The following is a 19,403-nucleotide window of genomic DNA, read 5'->3' on the forward strand; positions in this document are numbered from 1 at the left end:
GTCATGGTGGCCATCATGATGCATGCCACCTTGGTGGCATCTCTTTCATGTGCCTGATACTCAGCGACCTCCTCAGGAGTAGCAGTGGACTCATCAAGCTCCTTTAGCTCCTTATCGAGGACATATTCCTTGTCCTCGTAACGAGTAACCATCCTGATGTTCCGGATCCAATCCATGAAGTTGGAACCATCAAAGATGACCCTCCCACAAAGGTTCATGAGGGAAAAGGAGCCAGTAGGGTTAGAGCCCGAAGCATTGTTGTTGGAAAGACATCTTAAAAGAAGAAAACAAGTTTAGATTAGATATATGTCGAATCCTTAATAATACACCCAAATGTAATATTAAGGCTAGGATCCAACACAATATATTATAACTTAGAAGAGGGATGCCGTAATCTAAGCTATAACATATTTGAAGGTAGGTGAATGACGATTCACCAATTTCCACCATGAAAACGAAATGAATTATTAGGTTTAATTGGTTTTTGAAATTCCTAGATTCTTTTGAGATTCATTGAACTTTTCAATGGCATTTTTCAATCTCGATTGTGCCCTTCAAGTTTTGTGACTGGGATGCCGAGGATCACAAAACAAGGTGTGAATAACCATGCAAATTCACTTAGTACCCTTAATATTATCACCTAATCAATGTGCCGGTTAACCACACATGCTCCACCGATCTATGATAAACATTAAGTCACCCTTCGTGATCCTTACTAGTCCAAGTTAGTGTGTCGGTTAACCACACACGCTCCACCGACGACTTGGTAAGGTACAAAGTGTGAATTTCATGGGTTAGCACCATATTCACATTTTCCTAAAGTAACTAAGATTGGGAATTTATATAAGGTTTAGTTACTTTATAATATTCATCATACTTTTAATGAGAATTTATAAGTCCTTGTCCTACCCATTCGGCTAACGACCCTCCACCAGTCAAGCAAGCGGTGGGTGAGAGTGGACACCCATTAAGTTGCCATTTTATAGGCAACAACCTTATACCCACCTTATAGACTGGCTTCATGAATGAGGCGTACTAGCGGTAAGACGACTTTGATCTTATACATATATATAATAATTAACCATTAATGTTATAAATAGTATAAGGGTTGAATTTTAACTTTTAAAACTCTAAGGGTTTGGAATTAAAGTATATTAAAGTGTGTGTAACTTTACAAATTCCAAAACTTGAGGACAAGTTTTGAAACTATTCAAAACCTTTCATTTCATAACTTATGAATTAAAGGTTCATAAAAATGAAGACTCTTCATTTCCATGTAACTTATGTGTTTTAAGTGTGTGTTTAAAAAGAAGTGTCCTTTGGATATCCATAACTTGAGGACAAATTATGGACTCCATTAAAACACATAAATGATCAAGAATTAATCCTAAACAATTCAGCAAATAATTCCTATCATCTTCTAAATTCATAAGAACATGAACATGATTATCAAAGTTTCAAAAATTATATGAACACATACAAAGCATGAAATTTTGATATATGCTATTGTAAATGGATTAGAACAACCATTACACCAACCAAAAACAAGTTTTAAAACACCAAAACAGTTTAGGGTAATGTTTCTAGTCCATTTCCAGCAGCAAAAGTCGAAAATCTGCATTCTGAGGCTCCTACTCGCCGAGTGCACGAACCTACTCGCCGAGTAGGATGAGTTTACTCATGAACTCGGCGAGTCCCCCCATGGACTCGGCGAGTTCATCAGGCAGACAGCAAAAAATTCGACTTTTTTCACTATTTTGCATCAAGTATCAAACAAACAAGCCTAGTCTCTGATACCACTGTTGGGTTTTGAGCATTCTAACACTTCCTAAGTGTACATGCAACCCTATTAAACCTTGGATCTATGTTTGTCTAAGATACATGCAAAATATTATTTTCCAAGGTTTATAACCTATCTAGCATGGCATGGGGTACTTTTAACCATAAAAGAACTAGATGAATTACATACCTTTTGTTGATTGTTGATTCCTTGGAGTTTGAGAGCCAAGCACCAATAATGTGAATGCCTCAAATGGAAATCACAAATCACCACAAACTTGGAAAATGTATGAGAGAGTATACTAACTCTTGATTTTGGCCACCACACTTACACACACATAAGGGTGTTTTTCATGCAACATAAGCTTGTTTATATAGTGTACATGGTTAGGGTCAAACCCTAATAACCCATGTCTTTTCCTCTTCCAAGGATCCATGGGTAAAAGCTCCATGGATCATCCATGGACTTCCATATAAGCTTAGCCCATTCCCAAATGAGTGTTAGCCCACACCATATAAATATAATAGCTCATGATTTAATTAGTCTTCCTTTTAATCACTAAATTAATTCATAATTAATTCAAGATTAAAACTAATTAAGTAACATGACTTTATATTAATATATTATAACTTATAATATATTAATAAATCGTAAGTATACAACTCTCATAAAATTATCCATAACTAGTTTGGGTGAAGTGCAACCCAAATGGACCATGCCGGGTCGGGTCAAGTATGTACCAAATAAGTTATGGACTTAGACATCTTATCCAACAATACAAACTCCCTCACCCGCTCCTCGAGCTGCTCGGTCCCTGAACCCGAGCCTGATCCCTCTCTGGCGCCTGATCCGCCAACTGATCCACCTCGTAGTGTCACCATTCTGCAACATATCATAACTGTTATTAACATACACATCTCTACTGAGAGATCACACTCACACTACAAGTTTCCCGGTCTCATCTCGGCCTTTCCCGAATCGAGTACGGATCCTCTGCTTTCAGTAGTACGGGCCCATACTACCTTCCACATCTATCCGTACTTTCCTTAAGAACTACTTCGATTCCACCAGGTCACTTCTACTACTACTGATCTCTGTTACTCTCATCCTAGGCTTGCCCTAGGGAAATCTCTGACTCCACCCAATCCAGTCCTCAGCTGTTGAAGGCCTCCTTGTAATGCCAATTAGCTATCACCTGAATACCACCACATGTGACGAGGCTCAGATAATCCTTCGAGTAAAAGACTCGTCCCTACAACGGTTAGACTCAAAAGAGAGCTGCGCAATAGGGCCAAATCCAGCACTCTTAGATTATTCAACCCTGATCACATGTGACGTAGCGTATTCACCTAATGGCTAACTCCCATCACTCCGAGTCCTACAAAGCACAAAGCAAGCAACATTCGGACACATGAAACTACTCAAGCAAATCTATTCTCATAACGAGAAACTGCACTAGCATGCGACATAATATCATATACTCAGGCATAACCTAAACAGGCTATCCTACTACTGTCTAACCAATACTATCATGCAGCTCAAAAGCACATATGACAAGCACATAAGGCATCCTTCCTAGATCCTTAGTCCTACTCTAGCATGCTGTTCTACTAACTGATAAACATAACATAAACTTGTATGGGTATTTTGGGGTACTAACTTGAGCTCGGCTGATTGCATGCACCACACCCTTTTTCTCTTTTCAAAGTTCCTTTCTTTCGAACTTTCTTTTCGCTTTTTCTAAAACTCTTTTCTTTTCTCAAAACTCCGTATATAAAAAAAATGATTTTTCCTTTTGAAAATTTTCTATACCAATTCCTTAGTTTGAGTTCAGACACACCCGAAAGTATGTCCGAATCCCTCAAACCAAGGCTCTGATACCAACTTGTAACATCCCAAATTTCGAGTCCAAAAATTTCTTTTAAAACATTACTAATTCATAGCGTTAAGTCATTCAAACATACAAAAAGGATTTATATGACAAATCATAGTTTCATTTCCAAAACACTTGTTCATTTCATCAGAGTAAAACATCCCAGGTTGACTAACTATGGTGTGTGCCATGCGATCATCCCGAGCTCTTCCCTCCGCTACCGGAAGTACCTGAAACCAAAACTGAAAATTGTAAGCACGAAGCTTAGTGAGTTCCCCAACCTACCACATACCCTGCATAATCACATACTGCAAATACTGGGCCACGCCCGCTACTTCGGGCCTCGCCCACTACCTCGGGCCTCGCCCGCTACAACGGCCCCGCCGCTCCAGGCCCCGCCTGGCTTCGAGCCCCGTTCGGATACAGATCTGTTTCTCTTAGGCCCCGCCTGTCTCTGGGCCCCGCCCGCTAACATATACTAACACATAAACATACCACAACACATAACTGAACATATACTACTGAATCCTGTTCTATGGCCTCGCCTATCTTGGGCCCCGCCCTTGTCCTGCTACTGATGAGTCGTGGAACCCCATCCACACTCCTTCTGATAGTGAGATATGGGCCCAACCCACACTCACTCTTTTCCTAACTTGGGCCTCGCCCGTGCTCTGCTGCTAATGAGATATGGAACACCGTCCATACTCTGCTATTGGTGAGATACGGGACCTCGCCCACACTCACCTCCCTACCAGGCACATACATGTATCACACAGATAATAAGTATACTCTATCATGCAAACCATTCCGTGGGCACCCGCCCGTCATTGGACCTTGGTCCTGAATATCATACTAGCAAACAGTGCCTAGGGCTAACCCCCGGGTCTTCCTACTCATAACTACATGGGCCGGCATTGTGGCCGTAGACCCATCCACACAAAGGGAAACTCACCTGTACTGCTGAACTTTGCTGATAACCCTCTGGCTGCTGACCGAGAACTCTCTAAACCGCTGCTCCACTAGCTCCCCGAGCTACTATTATCAATATAACACTTAGTTCCAAACTGAACTCTAGAAGTCAAACTAAGTCAACTCTGGTTAAAGTCAAAGTCCTGGTCAAAGTCAACCTTCCAGTTGACTCGACTCGCCGAGTCAACCCGTAGACTCGCCGAGTCCTTAAACTCAGAAGCTCTCAAAATACGATCCAAACTCGCTGAGTCACTCCAGGACTCGTCGAGTTCAACGATCTCTGAGTCCCATCCTGTCCAACTCACTGAGTCACCACTCAACTCACCGATCTGCGTCTTAACCAGAAGAGGTTGGGGGTTCTGCGACCTGACTCGTCGAGTCCAAGAACAGACTCGCCTAGTTGTTCTTCCAACTCGCCGAGCCCATGCACATATTCATACAACTCGTCGAGTACACCCATGTGACTCGCCGAGTCTCTCCAGTTCTCAATCCATACAGTGGCTTTTCGAGCCATGCAGGGGCTCCAATCCATAGATCCACTCTTCTACAGTCTATCCCCCACGTAAAGTTTCAAACTTTACGTGAAACCAAGGAGCTAAAGGCCCAAAAAACTCTAGGGATAGGGTTTAAGACAAAGGGGCTTCACCAATAACTCATTGACTGCTGCTTTAAGACATTTTGGACCATCACAACTCTAGACCTAAAGTAGCAACCTCAGATCTAAGCCCCAAACCCGAAATAGATCTCAATCTTACCAAAATAGCCCCAAAATCTCATTCGAGAATAGATCTAGATGCAAAAAGGGTGAAGGTAACAGCTTATTACCTCCAAGATGACCTCCCACTGAAGAATAATCCAGATCTCTGTAAACCCCTTGATCCAAGCTTCTTGATCTTCAAGATCTCTTCACCAAAAACCACTTATCTAAGCTCCAAATTGCCTCCAAGGACTCTCACTCACGATTTAGGGTTTCTGGATCTCAAAAGGGTGGTAAAGAGGCTGAGGGTGGGTTATAATGTGCTTTATATAGGGCACAACCCCCGGGATTAGGGCTTTTCTCGTCCAGACCAGACTCGCCGAGTCCACTAGCCGACTCGCCGAGTCGGTCACTTACTCTATACCCCGGATCCCGCTCCGACTCGTCGAGTTCCTCCCTGGACTCGACGACTTGACTCATGACTTAGAGTTTTTCCTTTCTTTTCTTGGTCTTTCTGATTCTGGGTGTTACAATAGAAAGATAGACATCATCACTAAGAGATGAATCATACACACACACACACACACAGAGATCATTGTTGAGAAATAAATCGTTATTAAAGAAATAACTACTATTAGAATTGATAAGAAGATATGAGAATACCACTAATAATCGTAATATAGTTGCTATATATTAGTAATGATTACTTGGTTGCGATATATGTGATTTATATGATTATGTTTTAGTAGTTGTTATTCACTAAGCCGTGAGACTTATGTTGTTATAATTGTTTATTTTGTACATATATTATTTGTGACGTCCAGCTCGATCCTGTACTTGAGGCCAATACGATCCTTGTGATAACTACTTGTATTCCAGAGTGGTAATGTACACCAAAAGTATTATAAATTTTTAAATGAGAAATGAAAATTTTGAGGTGTACATTAGCACTCTGGAATACAAGTAGTTAATATAATGCAATGACCATACCTTTTAGTCTTAGTATAATGTTTTCCAAAGTTGTCATAAAACGATAATCAATTTATTATGAATCGATATTTTACTAGTGTCGAAAAAATCAGACTTTATGGTGGTGAGAGGTCTAATGTGATGATTATTTTTAGAAGAATCACATGTCATTTAGTCTTTCATTTCTAATTTTGTTTTGGTTTTATTTTTTTTCTTTTTCTGCTCAACCACTATAAACGATATATCAGAGTTATATATATATATATATATATATATATATATATATATATATATATATATATATACACTAGCATAATATGATATATAAAAATGAGGTTCTAGAAATCTGGAGGCCCTGAAACATCATCCAAGTTGCCCCATTCATTGGCACGACCCTGCATCATCGAAACAATTGTTATCTAAAAAATAGATGTTCGAGATGGATTGTCAAGAGGACGAAGTAAAATTAATAGAAATCGATGATTATGGTCTAACTAAATGGATAGCCTAAAACTAAATCGAGCGGGACAACTCGAAGACAAACAAACATAGGTGAATTGTGACATTGTGTTTTAGGTCTTGACACATATATTCGTACCTTATAACTTTTTTCTATCATGTAAAGATATAGACTATTTGGGTGTGATGATAATTCATCTACGTACCTTATAATTTTTTCTTTTATCATGTAAAGATATAAATTATTTGGATGTGATGATAATGCAAACGCATACACATGCACATGTTAGAAACCAAAGCAAGGGCAACATTTCCTTTTTTTGGGTACTATGGTATAGGACCCCTATGCATATAGTCATTACCTACTTTCTCATTGTGTGATTGTTGGTTATCCATTCTAATACTTTCTTTTAGGTTTATCAAAAAGTCTACTACCAAAACAACCTTAAACAATGAATGGCTAAACTTCTCTTTTGTTTCCCCAACACTATGGTAAATCATATCAAGCCTTATGATACATGTTTCCAACCATCACGATACTTCATACGATTAACATACTCAAGAATCAAGATCAATTTCTAAATCTTTCTATAAAGTTGAAAATTTGCAAACCACTCTTTACTGTTTTGTAGATTTCATTGTATTTATTTATTTTGTTATAAAAAAGGTTGTATTTAGAGGACCAAAAATTATACAATTTAACTTTGTCACATCCACGATTCAAACAAATTATATCTTAATATGCAAGTTAATGTGCTTAATAGGATGAGTGTGACATTTAAAAATCTTTCTTTTTTGAGTTGTTTGATTTCAGCAAAAAGAAAAAGGAAACTAGAAAAAATTAAGAAAAAAAAAATATTACAATCGAGTTGCAATCGATTGGATTGATAATTCTCCTTCGTCGATTTTAAAAAAAGGTTATAGGTGGTTTTTGTATGTCCGTGATATGGATGTTTCGGAAGTTCTGGAACAACGCCATAGTTTTTGTGGTCAAGGAGTTATGTAGAGAATTCATTTTTAAAAAGATTGTACTTGCTTCCTTTAATTGGTTTAACCATAGATTCAAGCTATATTTGACGTATTAACTGAAAAACTAGCTAATAGCTGAGAAACTAACTAATAAAAAATGACGTTTGGTAAAACTATTTGAAAAACTACCTTAAAATATAGAAAATTACATAAAAGGACATTTAAGAGTATTTGTTTATATAATTAAGTAAGGGGTATATTTGATTTTTTTAAAAAGCTCCTAAAAAACTAGTCTAAGGTTATGTTTTGCGTAAGAGCTGAAAAGCTAGCTGATAGCTGAAAAGCTACCTGTTAAATAAACAACTAGCTGATACCTGAAAAGCTAGCTGATAAAAAATGACGTTTGGTAAAACTAGCTGAAATATATAAAATTACATAAAAGAACAGGTAAGAGTATGTGTTTCTATAATTAATTAAATGGTGTATTTGGAAATTTTTAAAAAAGATCCTAAAAAGTTAGTCTAAGTAGCTTTTCAAAAAGCTAGCTTATAAGCTACTTTTTGGCTTACCAAACACAACAACATAAAAAAGCTTGAAAAATAAGCTAGCTTATCAGCTAGCTATGAGGCGCCAAACACGACAACATAAAAAAGCTCGAAAAAAAAGCTAGCTTATCAGCTGACGTCAACATAAAAAAACTCAAAAAATAAACTAGCTTATCAGGTAGCTATGACGTGACAAACACAGCCTGAAAAACCAAAATTTTAGTTGGGTTAACTGGTTGCAGTACCCGAAGTTGGCCATCACTTTGTAATCTCTTTTTGTCTTGCACCTTGTTACTAGTTGCTAAACCATTCCAACCAACAATCTTGCTCCCTTTTTGATCGAGAATTCAACTATATCACATTGAAAATCAAATCTACTAAAGGAAAATAAGAGTATACATGTACAATAAAAATAACGTGAAAGTAAACAATGCAGAATCAAACACAATAACTTATGTGCTTCGGTCAATATTTGAACTATCGAGCCAATAACATTTAATGAGTTTTTTGTTTAAAGTTCAGAAGTACAATGTATATGAACATATATGAGAATATATTTTTTTGAACATTAGTTAAAAAGGTCAAGGACTCGGTTGTTACCTGGACGATAGTGGGGATACCTTTATGTAACTTCCTATTAACTACCAAATGTTTCTCTTAACTTACCTTCTTGACATTAAAAAAACAAAAATGAGTGTGTTTGTGGTCCATGTTATTTGGAAAAACATAAGGTTACTTTATCTTCAAAAGATGAGTAAATTACACGAATTGCTCCTCGTGCAGGTACGGAAATGCACGTTTAGTCCTTATTTTCAAAAATTCACTCGGATTGTCCCTCGATAGTTTCAAACTTACATGCTTCATCCTTGAAACACAATTTTGTTGCGAACTTAGTCCATTCCAGATTTGAAATGACCATAATACCCTTATGTTTTTATTTTTCAATTAATTTGATTTTTATTATGATTTTCAATTAGAAAAAATAAAACCCCCAAACCTTCACTTTCCCCAACCTATCCACCACGTTTTAACTGTTAACGTAAGCACACACACATTCATAAGAAGGAAACAGGAGATCATCAACTTGTCGATGACCGGTCATCATCATCGTCTCCACCCTCCGGTGGTGGTGGTTTTGGCTGGGTTTTCTGGGGGAACTCTAGAAGTACCCTAACTCCCCCTTCTCGTTTCTCCACCTGCATCTGAAAAGGCGATCGGTCTGGTCATCATCATCACCATCGCCTCCAAGCCACCACCATTCTCCCCGCAAGCCACTGACTTCATCTGCAGGTTTCAGGCGAGGGCTAGGTTTTCCAAGCCACCATCGTCCAATCCATCGCCGCAAGCCACTAGCTCCACCATCACAAGTGAACGTCATAATTACCACTAAACTCCACCATCACCAAGTTTGAACCCGTCACAGATGGCCACTCCTTCTGGTGAATCACTCACCCATTTTCATCTCAAGCCCAATCTTTCACACCCTCACTCATAGATCTGCTCAATTTATTCACAATCATCAGTCGATTTATGCAAGTGGGTTTTCATATTTGAGGGGTAGGTTTTTCAATTTGAAGTGATTGGATTTTAAGGTTTGGGGTTTTAGATTTCTGATCGATTTTGAGATTTCTAGTTTTTCAGGTTTCAATTCTTGGTTTTCAGATTTGATTTGGTTTGGTTTGGTTGTCGGAAGTAGGCTGGTGGCCGGAGGTGGCTGGTGGTTGGGCATGATATTGTTGACCAACATTTCCGGTGACCTGGTTGAAGGGAGGGTTTAGGGCCATTTCTTTTTTAAAAGAAAATAATAATATTTTTTATAATAAAAAATCAATAAATAATTAAGAAATAACAAATAAATAGAAAATAAATCAAAAAAGAAATTAATAAGGGCAAAATGATATTGTTGACTAACAAGGGAGGGTCCGAGTTAATTTTTAAAAATAGGGACTGAACGTGCATTTTGACACCTGCACGAGGGACGATTCGTGTAATTTACTCTCAAAAGATTGACATGTAAATATTTTGTTATATTATATATACATATTCGACTTCAACAACATCCCTTATTAATTAGAGAAATTAAATATTTTTCTGTTTGAGCTGTGTTTGGCGCGCCACATGATAAATTAACTTATTTTTTGAGTTTTTTAAGTTGTTATGTTTGGCGAATCAAAAAACAGTTTATAAACTAATTTTTTAAAAAGCTATTTAGACTGACTTTTTAAGAGGTTTTTTTTTTCAAAATATACCCTTAGTTAATTATAAAAACGTATTCTTTTAAATGCCATTTTAAGTCATTTTATATTTTTCAATTAGTTTTCCAGCTATTTTTACCGAACGACATTTTTATCGGTTAACTTTTTATTCAATAGTTAGATTTTTAGCTATCAGCTAGTATGTCAAACATAGACTAATTATTAAGTAAATTTTGTTGGCACGTTGTGGAAGGTAACTATAACATAATATGTTATAAAACTATTTCCTTGTTTATGAACCGTATGTATTTAATTCCATTTCTATTAACATAAATAAAACCAAGAAAAGTAACAAGTGAGTACTTTATTATAAAACAAAAGAAAAAGATATGTTAATTCCGTTTGTTTTCCTTCTTTTATTTAGGTCACTTTTGACGATGGTTGGACCTTTTTTATTTTTTATTTGGATTTAATACATTAGAAAATTAGATAAATTCAATTTTTAACATACATTTGGTTTTTAATTAATAAAAATTTGCCAAATAACAGTTATTGTGATAACGTGTTAGGATTTTGTTTTCATAGCTAGCAAAACATTTTTAAGTCATGTTACTTATTATATAAAAATGTAAAACAAATAATATAAGCGTTTTTTTTTCCTTAAAATTCTGTTTCTCCTCTCCCTTCATTATCGCCGTTCTATAGGTTTGTATAAAAGCTCTTTTTCCCAAATCACTGATTTTATACCAAAAACAATGCTACACTCGTCATCTCCAACAAACAAACCCTATCATCATAATTACGAACAATTTTCCAAATAACCCATTTGAAATTCTTGGTTTTTCTTCAGAAAATGGAGAAACCCGATGTGGGTTTCGAAATCCGGCGTCGATTTCTTCCGTTCATCCTGATTATCTCGTCTGTTTCAGTCATCAACGTCCACTCTCAGTCGAGTTCTAACGATGCTGCTGTAATGCAGGCTCTAAAGAAAAACCTACAACCACTGAGTTCACTCGACTGGTCCGACCCCAATCCATGCAACTGGAACAATGTCAAATGCTCCAAAGACAACCGGGTCACCGGAATTCAACTCGGACACCAGAATCTCAAAGGCAATCTCCCTCAAACCCTTAATAACCTCACTCAACTCCAGGTTTTGGAGTTTCAACACAATCAACTCACCGGGCCACTCCCGAGTCTCTCTGGGTTGACTCAGCTCCATAACCTCTTACTCAATAACAACAATTTCTCTTCAATTCCCATCGACTTCTTCGACGGTATGTCCTCTTTGCAGAACATTTATCTTGATTACAATGCTTTTACTGCATGGTCTATATCGGAAAATCTAAAAACTGCATCCAATTTACGAATGTTCTCGGCCACCTCTACTAATCTCACCGGAAAAATCCCGGATTTTTTCGGTGCTGATACTTTCTCCGGGTTAATTACTCTTCGTTTAGCTTCGAATTCTCTTGAAGGCAGGTTACCGGATTCGTTTTCGGGTTCTTCAATACAGAGTCTTTGGTTAAATGGACAGAAAAGTACTTTTAGGCTTAATGGTAGCATCGACGTTCTACAAAACATGACACAATTGACTGAAGTGTGGCTTCATACAAACTCCTTTTCGGGTCCTTTACCTGATTTTTCAGGCTTGAACAAGTTACAGAATTTAAGTTTAAGAGATAATAGCTTCACAGGTCCCGTGCCACCATCTTTGTTAAGTTTGAAGTCTTTAAAAACCGTCAATTTGACCAAGAACATGTTACAAGGTCCAACGCCTAAATTCAATGATTCCGTTGCTGTAGACATGATCGGAATCGAGAGTTTTTGTTTGCCTAATCCCGGAGTTCCTTGTGATTCCCGTGTCAATACGTTACTTACAGTGGCGGAATCAGTAGGTTACCCTCGAGTTTTTGCTAATAATTGGAAAGGTAACGATCCTTGTAATTCATGGATGGGAATAAGTTGTTCAAACGATGGAAGCATCACTGTCGTTAATTTCCGCAAAATGGGTCTCACGGGTACCATTTCATCAAACTTTTCTCAAATTAAATCGTTACAAAGATTGCTTCTTGCAGATAATAATCTCACTGGAGTTATACCCAATGAACTCAAAGATTTACCTAATCTTATTGAAATAGACGTCTCAAACAATCATCTTTCCGGTCAAATCCCATCTTTTAGAGAAAACGTTAAGGTAAAAACTGAAGGAAACACCAACATAGGGAAAGATGATCCTACTGTTACAGCGATTCCACCTTCTAATGGTGTATTGGGCAGTGGCGGCACTAGTGGCAAAACTCCGGGCACTCTGGTGGTTGTGGGGTCTGTGATCGGTGGTGTTTGTGTGGTTTTCTTGGCTGGATTGTTAGCTTTTTGTGTTTACAAAGCAAAAAAGAATCGTTCTAGTTCTAATGGTCCCGGTAATCCGCCATGTCAGCATACAATGGTGATACACCCTCGCCACTCGGGATCCGATGGCGACGGGTTCAAAATCACGATTGCTGGTCAAACTAACGCCGGCGGGTCAACCGAAACAAATAGTCATCATACAAGTGGCGACGTTCACATCGTTGAAACGGGCAATATGGTAATTTCAATCCAAGTTCTAAGAAACGTAACGAACAACTTCAGCCCCGATAACATCCTCGGAAAAGGCGGATTTGGAACGGTTTACAAAGGGGAATTACACGATGGAACCAAGATTGCGGTCAAAAGAATGGAATCAGGAGTCATGAGCGAAACCGGAATCACCGAATTCCAATCCGAGATCTCCGTGCTCACCAAAGTCCGGCATCGGCATCTCGTCGCCCTTCTCGGATATTGTTTGGATGGAAACGAGAGGTTACTTGTGTATGAATATATGCCTCAAGGGACACTTAGTCGGTTTCTTTTTAACAAAGGAAATGAAGATTTGAAACCACTTTTATGGTCTAAAAGATTGGTAATTGCTCTTGATGTTGCTAGAGGTGTTGAATATTTACATGGTTTAGCACAACAAAGTTTTATTCATCGTGATCTTAAACCTTCTAATATTCTTTTGGGCGATGATTTTCGTGCAAAAGTTGCGGATTTTGGACTCGTTCGCCTCGCCCCAGATGGTAAAGGCTCCATTGCTACTAGATTAGCGGGGACTTTTGGCTATCTTGCACCGGAATACGCAGGTATAATTATAATAATTATTATAATTAATTAATCAATCAATCCGCTATCTTGCACCTGTTTCTTTGTTAAGTCGTTCTTTCTCTTTCTGTACTGAGTTTATAGATAACAAATTGCGGAAAGGATAATAAATGACGATTTTACCCTTGTGTTTCAGTGACGGGTCGGGTGACAACGAAGGTGGATGTGTTTAGTTTTGGGGTGATCCTCATGGAGCTAATAACGGGGCGACAAGCACTGGATGAAACCCAACCGGAAGAAAGTGTGCATCTGGTTCAATGGTTTAAAAAAATGCATATAAACAATGATACATTTAGAAACGCGATTGATCCATCACTTGAGCTTGATGAAGATGGTTTAGCCAGTGTGACCACAGTGGCTGAGTTAGCGGGTCACTGCTGTGCCCGTGAACCGTATCAGAGACCCGACATGAGCCATGCGGTCAATGTTCTGTCATCTTTGGCTGAGCTATGGAAACCGTCTGAACCAGATCCTGATGATGTTTATGGAATTGATCTGAATACAAGTTTGTCTCAAGTGGTTAAGAAGTGGCAAGCGATGGAGGGAATAAGTGGGTTTGATCATTCAATTGGGAATACACAAACGAGTATTCCGATTGGGCCTTCTGGGTTTGGGGATTCGTTTATGTCGCATGAGGGAAGGTGAGATTTTATTAGTTTTTTAATTGGTTTGTTTGTTTATTCTTTTTGATGCTTTTTATTTAGTATTTATCGTTTGTTTGATTATCAACCTCATCATGAACATTTTGGAGTTGGTTTGATTTGATATTTATGAAAAGGGTGTCGTAAGTTACTTGTTTACTTTTATCTTTGGTGCTAAAATTACGAGAGGTGATTCTAATTACTCTTTGGATTATCTGGATGTTTTGAAACAAATTCTTTTTAGAGATTCAAGATGAGAAAGGATTCTTTATTTGTTGCAATTACTTCGATTCCTTTTGGGTGGGTTTCTAATAGATGTATAAAATTAGAGGCTTTTCGATTATTCCACTAAATAAATTGATGCATCAAGATAAATTATATATATCATTGATTTGTATGATAGCTGTTAGGGTTAGGGTGTTGTATTTTATATGGATGGAGTTGAAGAATCACCGCTTATTAGCTAGATTGGATTAAAAATTAGAGTTAATGTTATAAAAGTCCTTAATCTTTGCCTTCAATTTGCAATTTACCATAACATTTCTTTTGTTACTCTATTATCATTACTTTTGAGAAAACGTTTTATTTCTTACGTTTTAAAAGGATACTTTTTAAATGGATACTGCTGACATGGCGGTTTCGCTACATCAGTTTTGCATTGAATTGCTTGAATTGTTGGTGTGGCATGCTGATTAGATCGTTCAAGTCAACCCAAGTGAAAAAAAAAGAGCTAGAACAGGTGGGTGTTAGGGTAAATTACACGGATGGTCCCTGTGCTTTATGCTAATCTGTGTCCTTAGTCCTAACAATTTTTTTTTGACCCGGACCATTCCTAAAATTTATTTTTGTTTCAAATTTAGTCCCTGATTGACTTAAAATGACTAATATACCCTTATAGATTTTTTTTAAGAAAATTCTAATGATTTATTTGTTTGTTATTACTATAAAATAAATATTAAAAAAATAAAAAATCCTAAGCCTAATATCCTTCTCTCTCCCATGCTGATACTCAGCCTTCAACTCCTTCAAATCAGGCTCTCTATGGCCGCCTCTCATTCTCTTCTTCCTGTCATGTCTCTGGCGACCATCTCTCTACAACCACCTCCTTTTCGACCATTACGCTGCCACCTCCGTTCGACCTACTATTTCCCTCCCACACCCTTCCTATTCCTTCATCGTGAATAACATCGATTTATGGAAATCGATTTCTCACGGGTCCAGAAGGCTGCCAATGGAAAAACTACACTCCAATATGCTTCCCTAGATCACGTCGCATTCGTCGTGGTTGTTTTCGACGAACTGAAATCAGAAACCAAGAGAACTATCATTTATCTCGCTCTCTCAATTCCTCTCTTCTCATCCTCTGTTCTCTAACCTAATCTCGAAACCATAACAGAAAAAAAAATTTGTTTACAGGTTGAGTGTGTAAAAAATGATTTTTACAGGCTGTGTCGATTGGGTTTATAACTACATAAAAATGGAATTGCTTTAGCCGTTGGTCACTAGCAGGAGAGGTTTAGGGTTTAGACAGGAGTTGGTAGTGGTGGTGTTCGCCGGTGGGCATGAATTGGTGGCCTGATCTACAAATCGATGGTGTTGGGGATCTGCAAATCAACGCCTGTGTAGTGTACGCCGTCAGAAACAAACTCCCACCCATGTTAAACGTTCTCCAGCGATAACATAGATGTCGGTGAAGCTCCGAACACCGACCCATAGTCGATTGTCGTTTTTTTTACTGATCCGACATCGATGGGTTGCAGGTCAGACAACGAAGGTTGAAGATCTGTCGCCGAGGTGGGTCTGTGAGATTGTAGATGGTGGTGCATGACCAACTGCCGAAGGTAATTGTGGTGTCTCCGATGAGACGAGAGAAGAGAAGGACAGATATATCGTCGGTGTGAGAATAAAGATAGGCAAAGATCATGTGTGTGACCTAGTCTTTAATATGTTGTGGCCCACTTAAATTTATATTAGTAGAGAATAAAACAATAATAAGAAACAAAAAAAATTTATACATAAGGGTATAACAACCATTTTATATATGATAGAGACTAGACCCGAAACAAAACTAAATAATAGGATGGTCCGAGTTAAAAAAGTTGTTAGGGACTAACGATGCAGATTACCATAAACCATAGGGACCATACGTGTAATTTACCCTATATGTTATAACTAATTTGCGACGTGGGCTATTCGCATGATAAGGGTTACGAGGCTTGCATCTTTGCCAATGAGCTAAGGGTGTGTTTGGGATTGTTTTTTAAACATAAAAGTATTTTTTGTAAAAGAAACTTTTTCTAAAAGATGGTGGTTAAAATGTGTTTGATTTGCCTTTTATGACTTTTAAGTGATAAAAGCTAAAAGTCACAAAAAGATAGAAATTCCTATCTTTTCTCCAGCCAACTTTTCCTTCTCGACTAAAAGTTGATTTTAAAAGATCTTTTCAATTTGCCAAACAACTTTTAGTAATTTTAACTTTTTAAAAAAGTTAAAAGTATTAAAAAGGAATCCTAAACACCCTCTAATAGTGTGTTTGAAATTTCATTTTGAAATTAAAAATGATTTTTTTGCCAAAAATGACTTATTGACCTACGAAAGTGAAAAAATGAGTGTTCAAAAAAGTGTTTGGATTTAGTGGGAAAAGTCAATAAGTCAAAATTTTAAAAAGTGTTTGATTTAAAATTGTCTTTTATTTGTTTTTTATTACAATAAGTTATAAGTCATTTTAAAAAGTCACAATTTGTTACTTCTTGAAAACTTCTTTTCGAATATTAAACAAAAAAGAGTTTTAAAAGTCCTTATTAAGTATTAAAACACTTTTTATTTTTAACTAGTTGACTTTTCAAGAAGTAAATAAGTTAATAACGAATATTTAGATGAACACCCAAACACCTTTACGTTTTAAAATTTTCAAATTTGATTCAACTAACCAAGAAGGTGGGAATTACAATGCATCCAAATCCAATTTTTTCCCCATTTTAATAGGGGACTGAACCAATATTTTAGAATACAAATGGTGTAAATGATCTGCATTTTAGAATATAAAAAAACTTAACATGGACAGTAGTTTTTGGTATGATAGACTTGTAGTCATGTTAAAAGAAATGGATTAAAGGGGCGTACCACACATATGTCCTCTGAGGCTGATGGGTGTGGACAACATGTTATTACATATTATCACATCCAAGTGTCCACCCCATCATCCTACTCATACTATTGGTGTTATAACATCTAATGTGGAAATTGACAACACCAAATAACATGTAATAACACCTATCATTTTCTATTTAATTTTTATTTTTTTCGATGTTTGTAATTTCAATTTTTCTATGTTGTTTTATTTTTTTAATTTATGTCATAATAATTTTAAAAAACATATAAATTAAATAACACATAATTAAAATAAATACTAATTAAAAACTACATTACAGCGAAAAAAAAATAAAAACGACATTACAACAAAAAAAAACATTGACCGAAAAAAAAACATTGACAAAAAAAAAACATTACAACGAAAAAAAAACACTAATCTTCGTCTAAATATTTGTGCTCGATCTTCGCCTTCATTTTTCGGAGTACCTCCAACTGTCTCGGTGGCAAATGATCCCGTTGCAACTCATATCTTTTACGTGCGATTTCGTTGTGATTGTCAAAAAAAAAATTTCATTTCGGCTTGCTCTCGACGTCTATTTTCGGCTTCATCCGCGTGTCGTTGAGCACGCCTCGCTTTGTCGCGGCCTATCGGTCGTCGAGGCGGGGAGATCTCTTCAAGGTCGTTCAAGTCGTCCGGTATCTCATCCGTGTCCGCATTGAGGTCGATGTTCGTGCGTGCGTCCGAAACATCGACCGAACCCGAGCCGCATGACCTCTTCGATTGTTGTTCCGTAAATGTGTCCGTTTTATTCCATTTTGAGTCTTCCTTGACAATTTCCCAAATTTTTCCGTGCTAAAAAACGTGACCGGTCTCGACATGATATTGCTCCCTCGCCGCTTTATAAACGTCAAAATCGGTCGCACCACTTTGCTTGTGCGAGGAAAGTTTGTTGTAGACGGAATTGAACTTGGTGTACTTCTTGCTTATTTGAGTCCATTTGCTACTAAACATGCCGTGATTGCGGTACTTTTTATCTTTATTCAAAATGGTACGAAATTTCCCGATCACGGCTTCCCAAAAAGCAACTTTTCGCATATCGTTTCCTTGCGTTGGATTTTTTGATGTCATGCACCAAGCCACCGCCAACGCGTATTCCTCCTCCGCGGTCCACCATGTTGGAGGTTCGTCTTCTGATTGCTCCACCGCAACCGCTTTCCCTTTCCTTTGTGCTCTCCCTTTTTAAATCGTCCCCCCCCCCCCCCCCCCGGACTTGCATCTCAGGTACCGTTTGTTGGGTGGGTGGTGATTGTGTGGTATTTTGTTGCATTGTAGCAAATGGGCTGAAAAGGTTTTGTGGAAGGTTTGTAGGGAATTGTGGTGGGGTGAGGCGGGATTTAAAAGTTGCATTGACTGTTGAGGATGTTCGCGTACATTTCGTATTGTGCAAAACCGAGAGGCGGATGTGTATGTGTTTGGAGGAGGAGTGTTGGGGTTTTGATCCATAGTATTCAATAGAGAATTTTTTTGAAGATTTGAAATATGGTTTGATATGAGATAAAAAAAATAAGGTAGATGTATATGTATATATAGGTGTAAAAGAGGTAAAAAGATTGATTTTTTTTGACCGTTTTACAACGGTACAAAATCGAAATGTATACGTTGGAATTGAATTTGCATCGAAAAAATTGCCGTTTTCAAGCGATACCATAACGTGTAATAACGCATGTAGGGTGCGGTGTTTCAGGCGTTATAACGTCGTTTTTGCTAGTCCACGCCAGAATAACGGCAACTGCCGTAGCCCACTCCTAGCCGTCTGATAGCTTTGCCACTGCCAACATCTCATGGTGATTTTCGTCTTAGAGAACACCTAGCACCCAAATACCGTTTTCCTCACATCTACCTATTTGACCAGGTTTTATATATTTTAAGTGATGGGATCTTTTTTTTTTCGATTCGTTGGTCCTCTTGACTCTTTCTTTTCTCTAAATTTATGTCGACAATAAGATAATTTTGATCATGTGTATTAATT

At 37.5% G+C, this 19,403-nt stretch overlaps 1 protein-coding gene across 1 annotated transcript; it reads left to right on the forward strand.

Moving 5' to 3' along the window:
- The first annotated feature begins 11,148 nt into the window (after positions 1 to 11,148).
- On the forward strand, positions 11,149 to 14,439 carry LOC145103966 (receptor protein kinase TMK1-like). The gene is made up of 2 exons (XM_079041248.1): positions 11,149 to 13,620; positions 13,776 to 14,439. The coding sequence occupies exons 1-2, from the start codon at positions 11,310 to 11,312 to the stop codon at positions 14,282 to 14,284; spliced, it is 2,820 nt and encodes a 939-aa protein (XP_078897374.1). The 5' UTR covers positions 11,149 to 11,309; the 3' UTR covers positions 14,285 to 14,439.
- Positions 14,440 to 19,403: the final 4,964 nt, after the last annotated feature.

Source organism: Lactuca virosa, chromosome 4 (assembly GCF_052849685.1).
Source record: "Lactuca virosa cultivar CGN04683 chromosome 4, Lactuca_virosa_CGN04683_v6, whole genome shotgun sequence".
Classification (NCBI taxonomy): Eukaryota; Viridiplantae; Streptophyta; class Magnoliopsida; order Asterales; family Asteraceae; genus Lactuca; species Lactuca virosa.

What these genes read in the sequence shown, in the direction of transcription:
- LOC145103966 (XM_079041248.1), top strand. Translation starts at nt 11,310, where the DNA reads ATGGAGAAACCCGATGTGGGTTTCGAAATCCGGCGTCGATTTCTTCCG. An exon ending in TCTTGCACCGGAATACGCAG is followed by an intron (nt 13,621 to 13,775) that starts GTATAATTATAA and finishes CTTGTGTTTCAG; the next exon opens with TGACGGGTCGGGTGACAACG.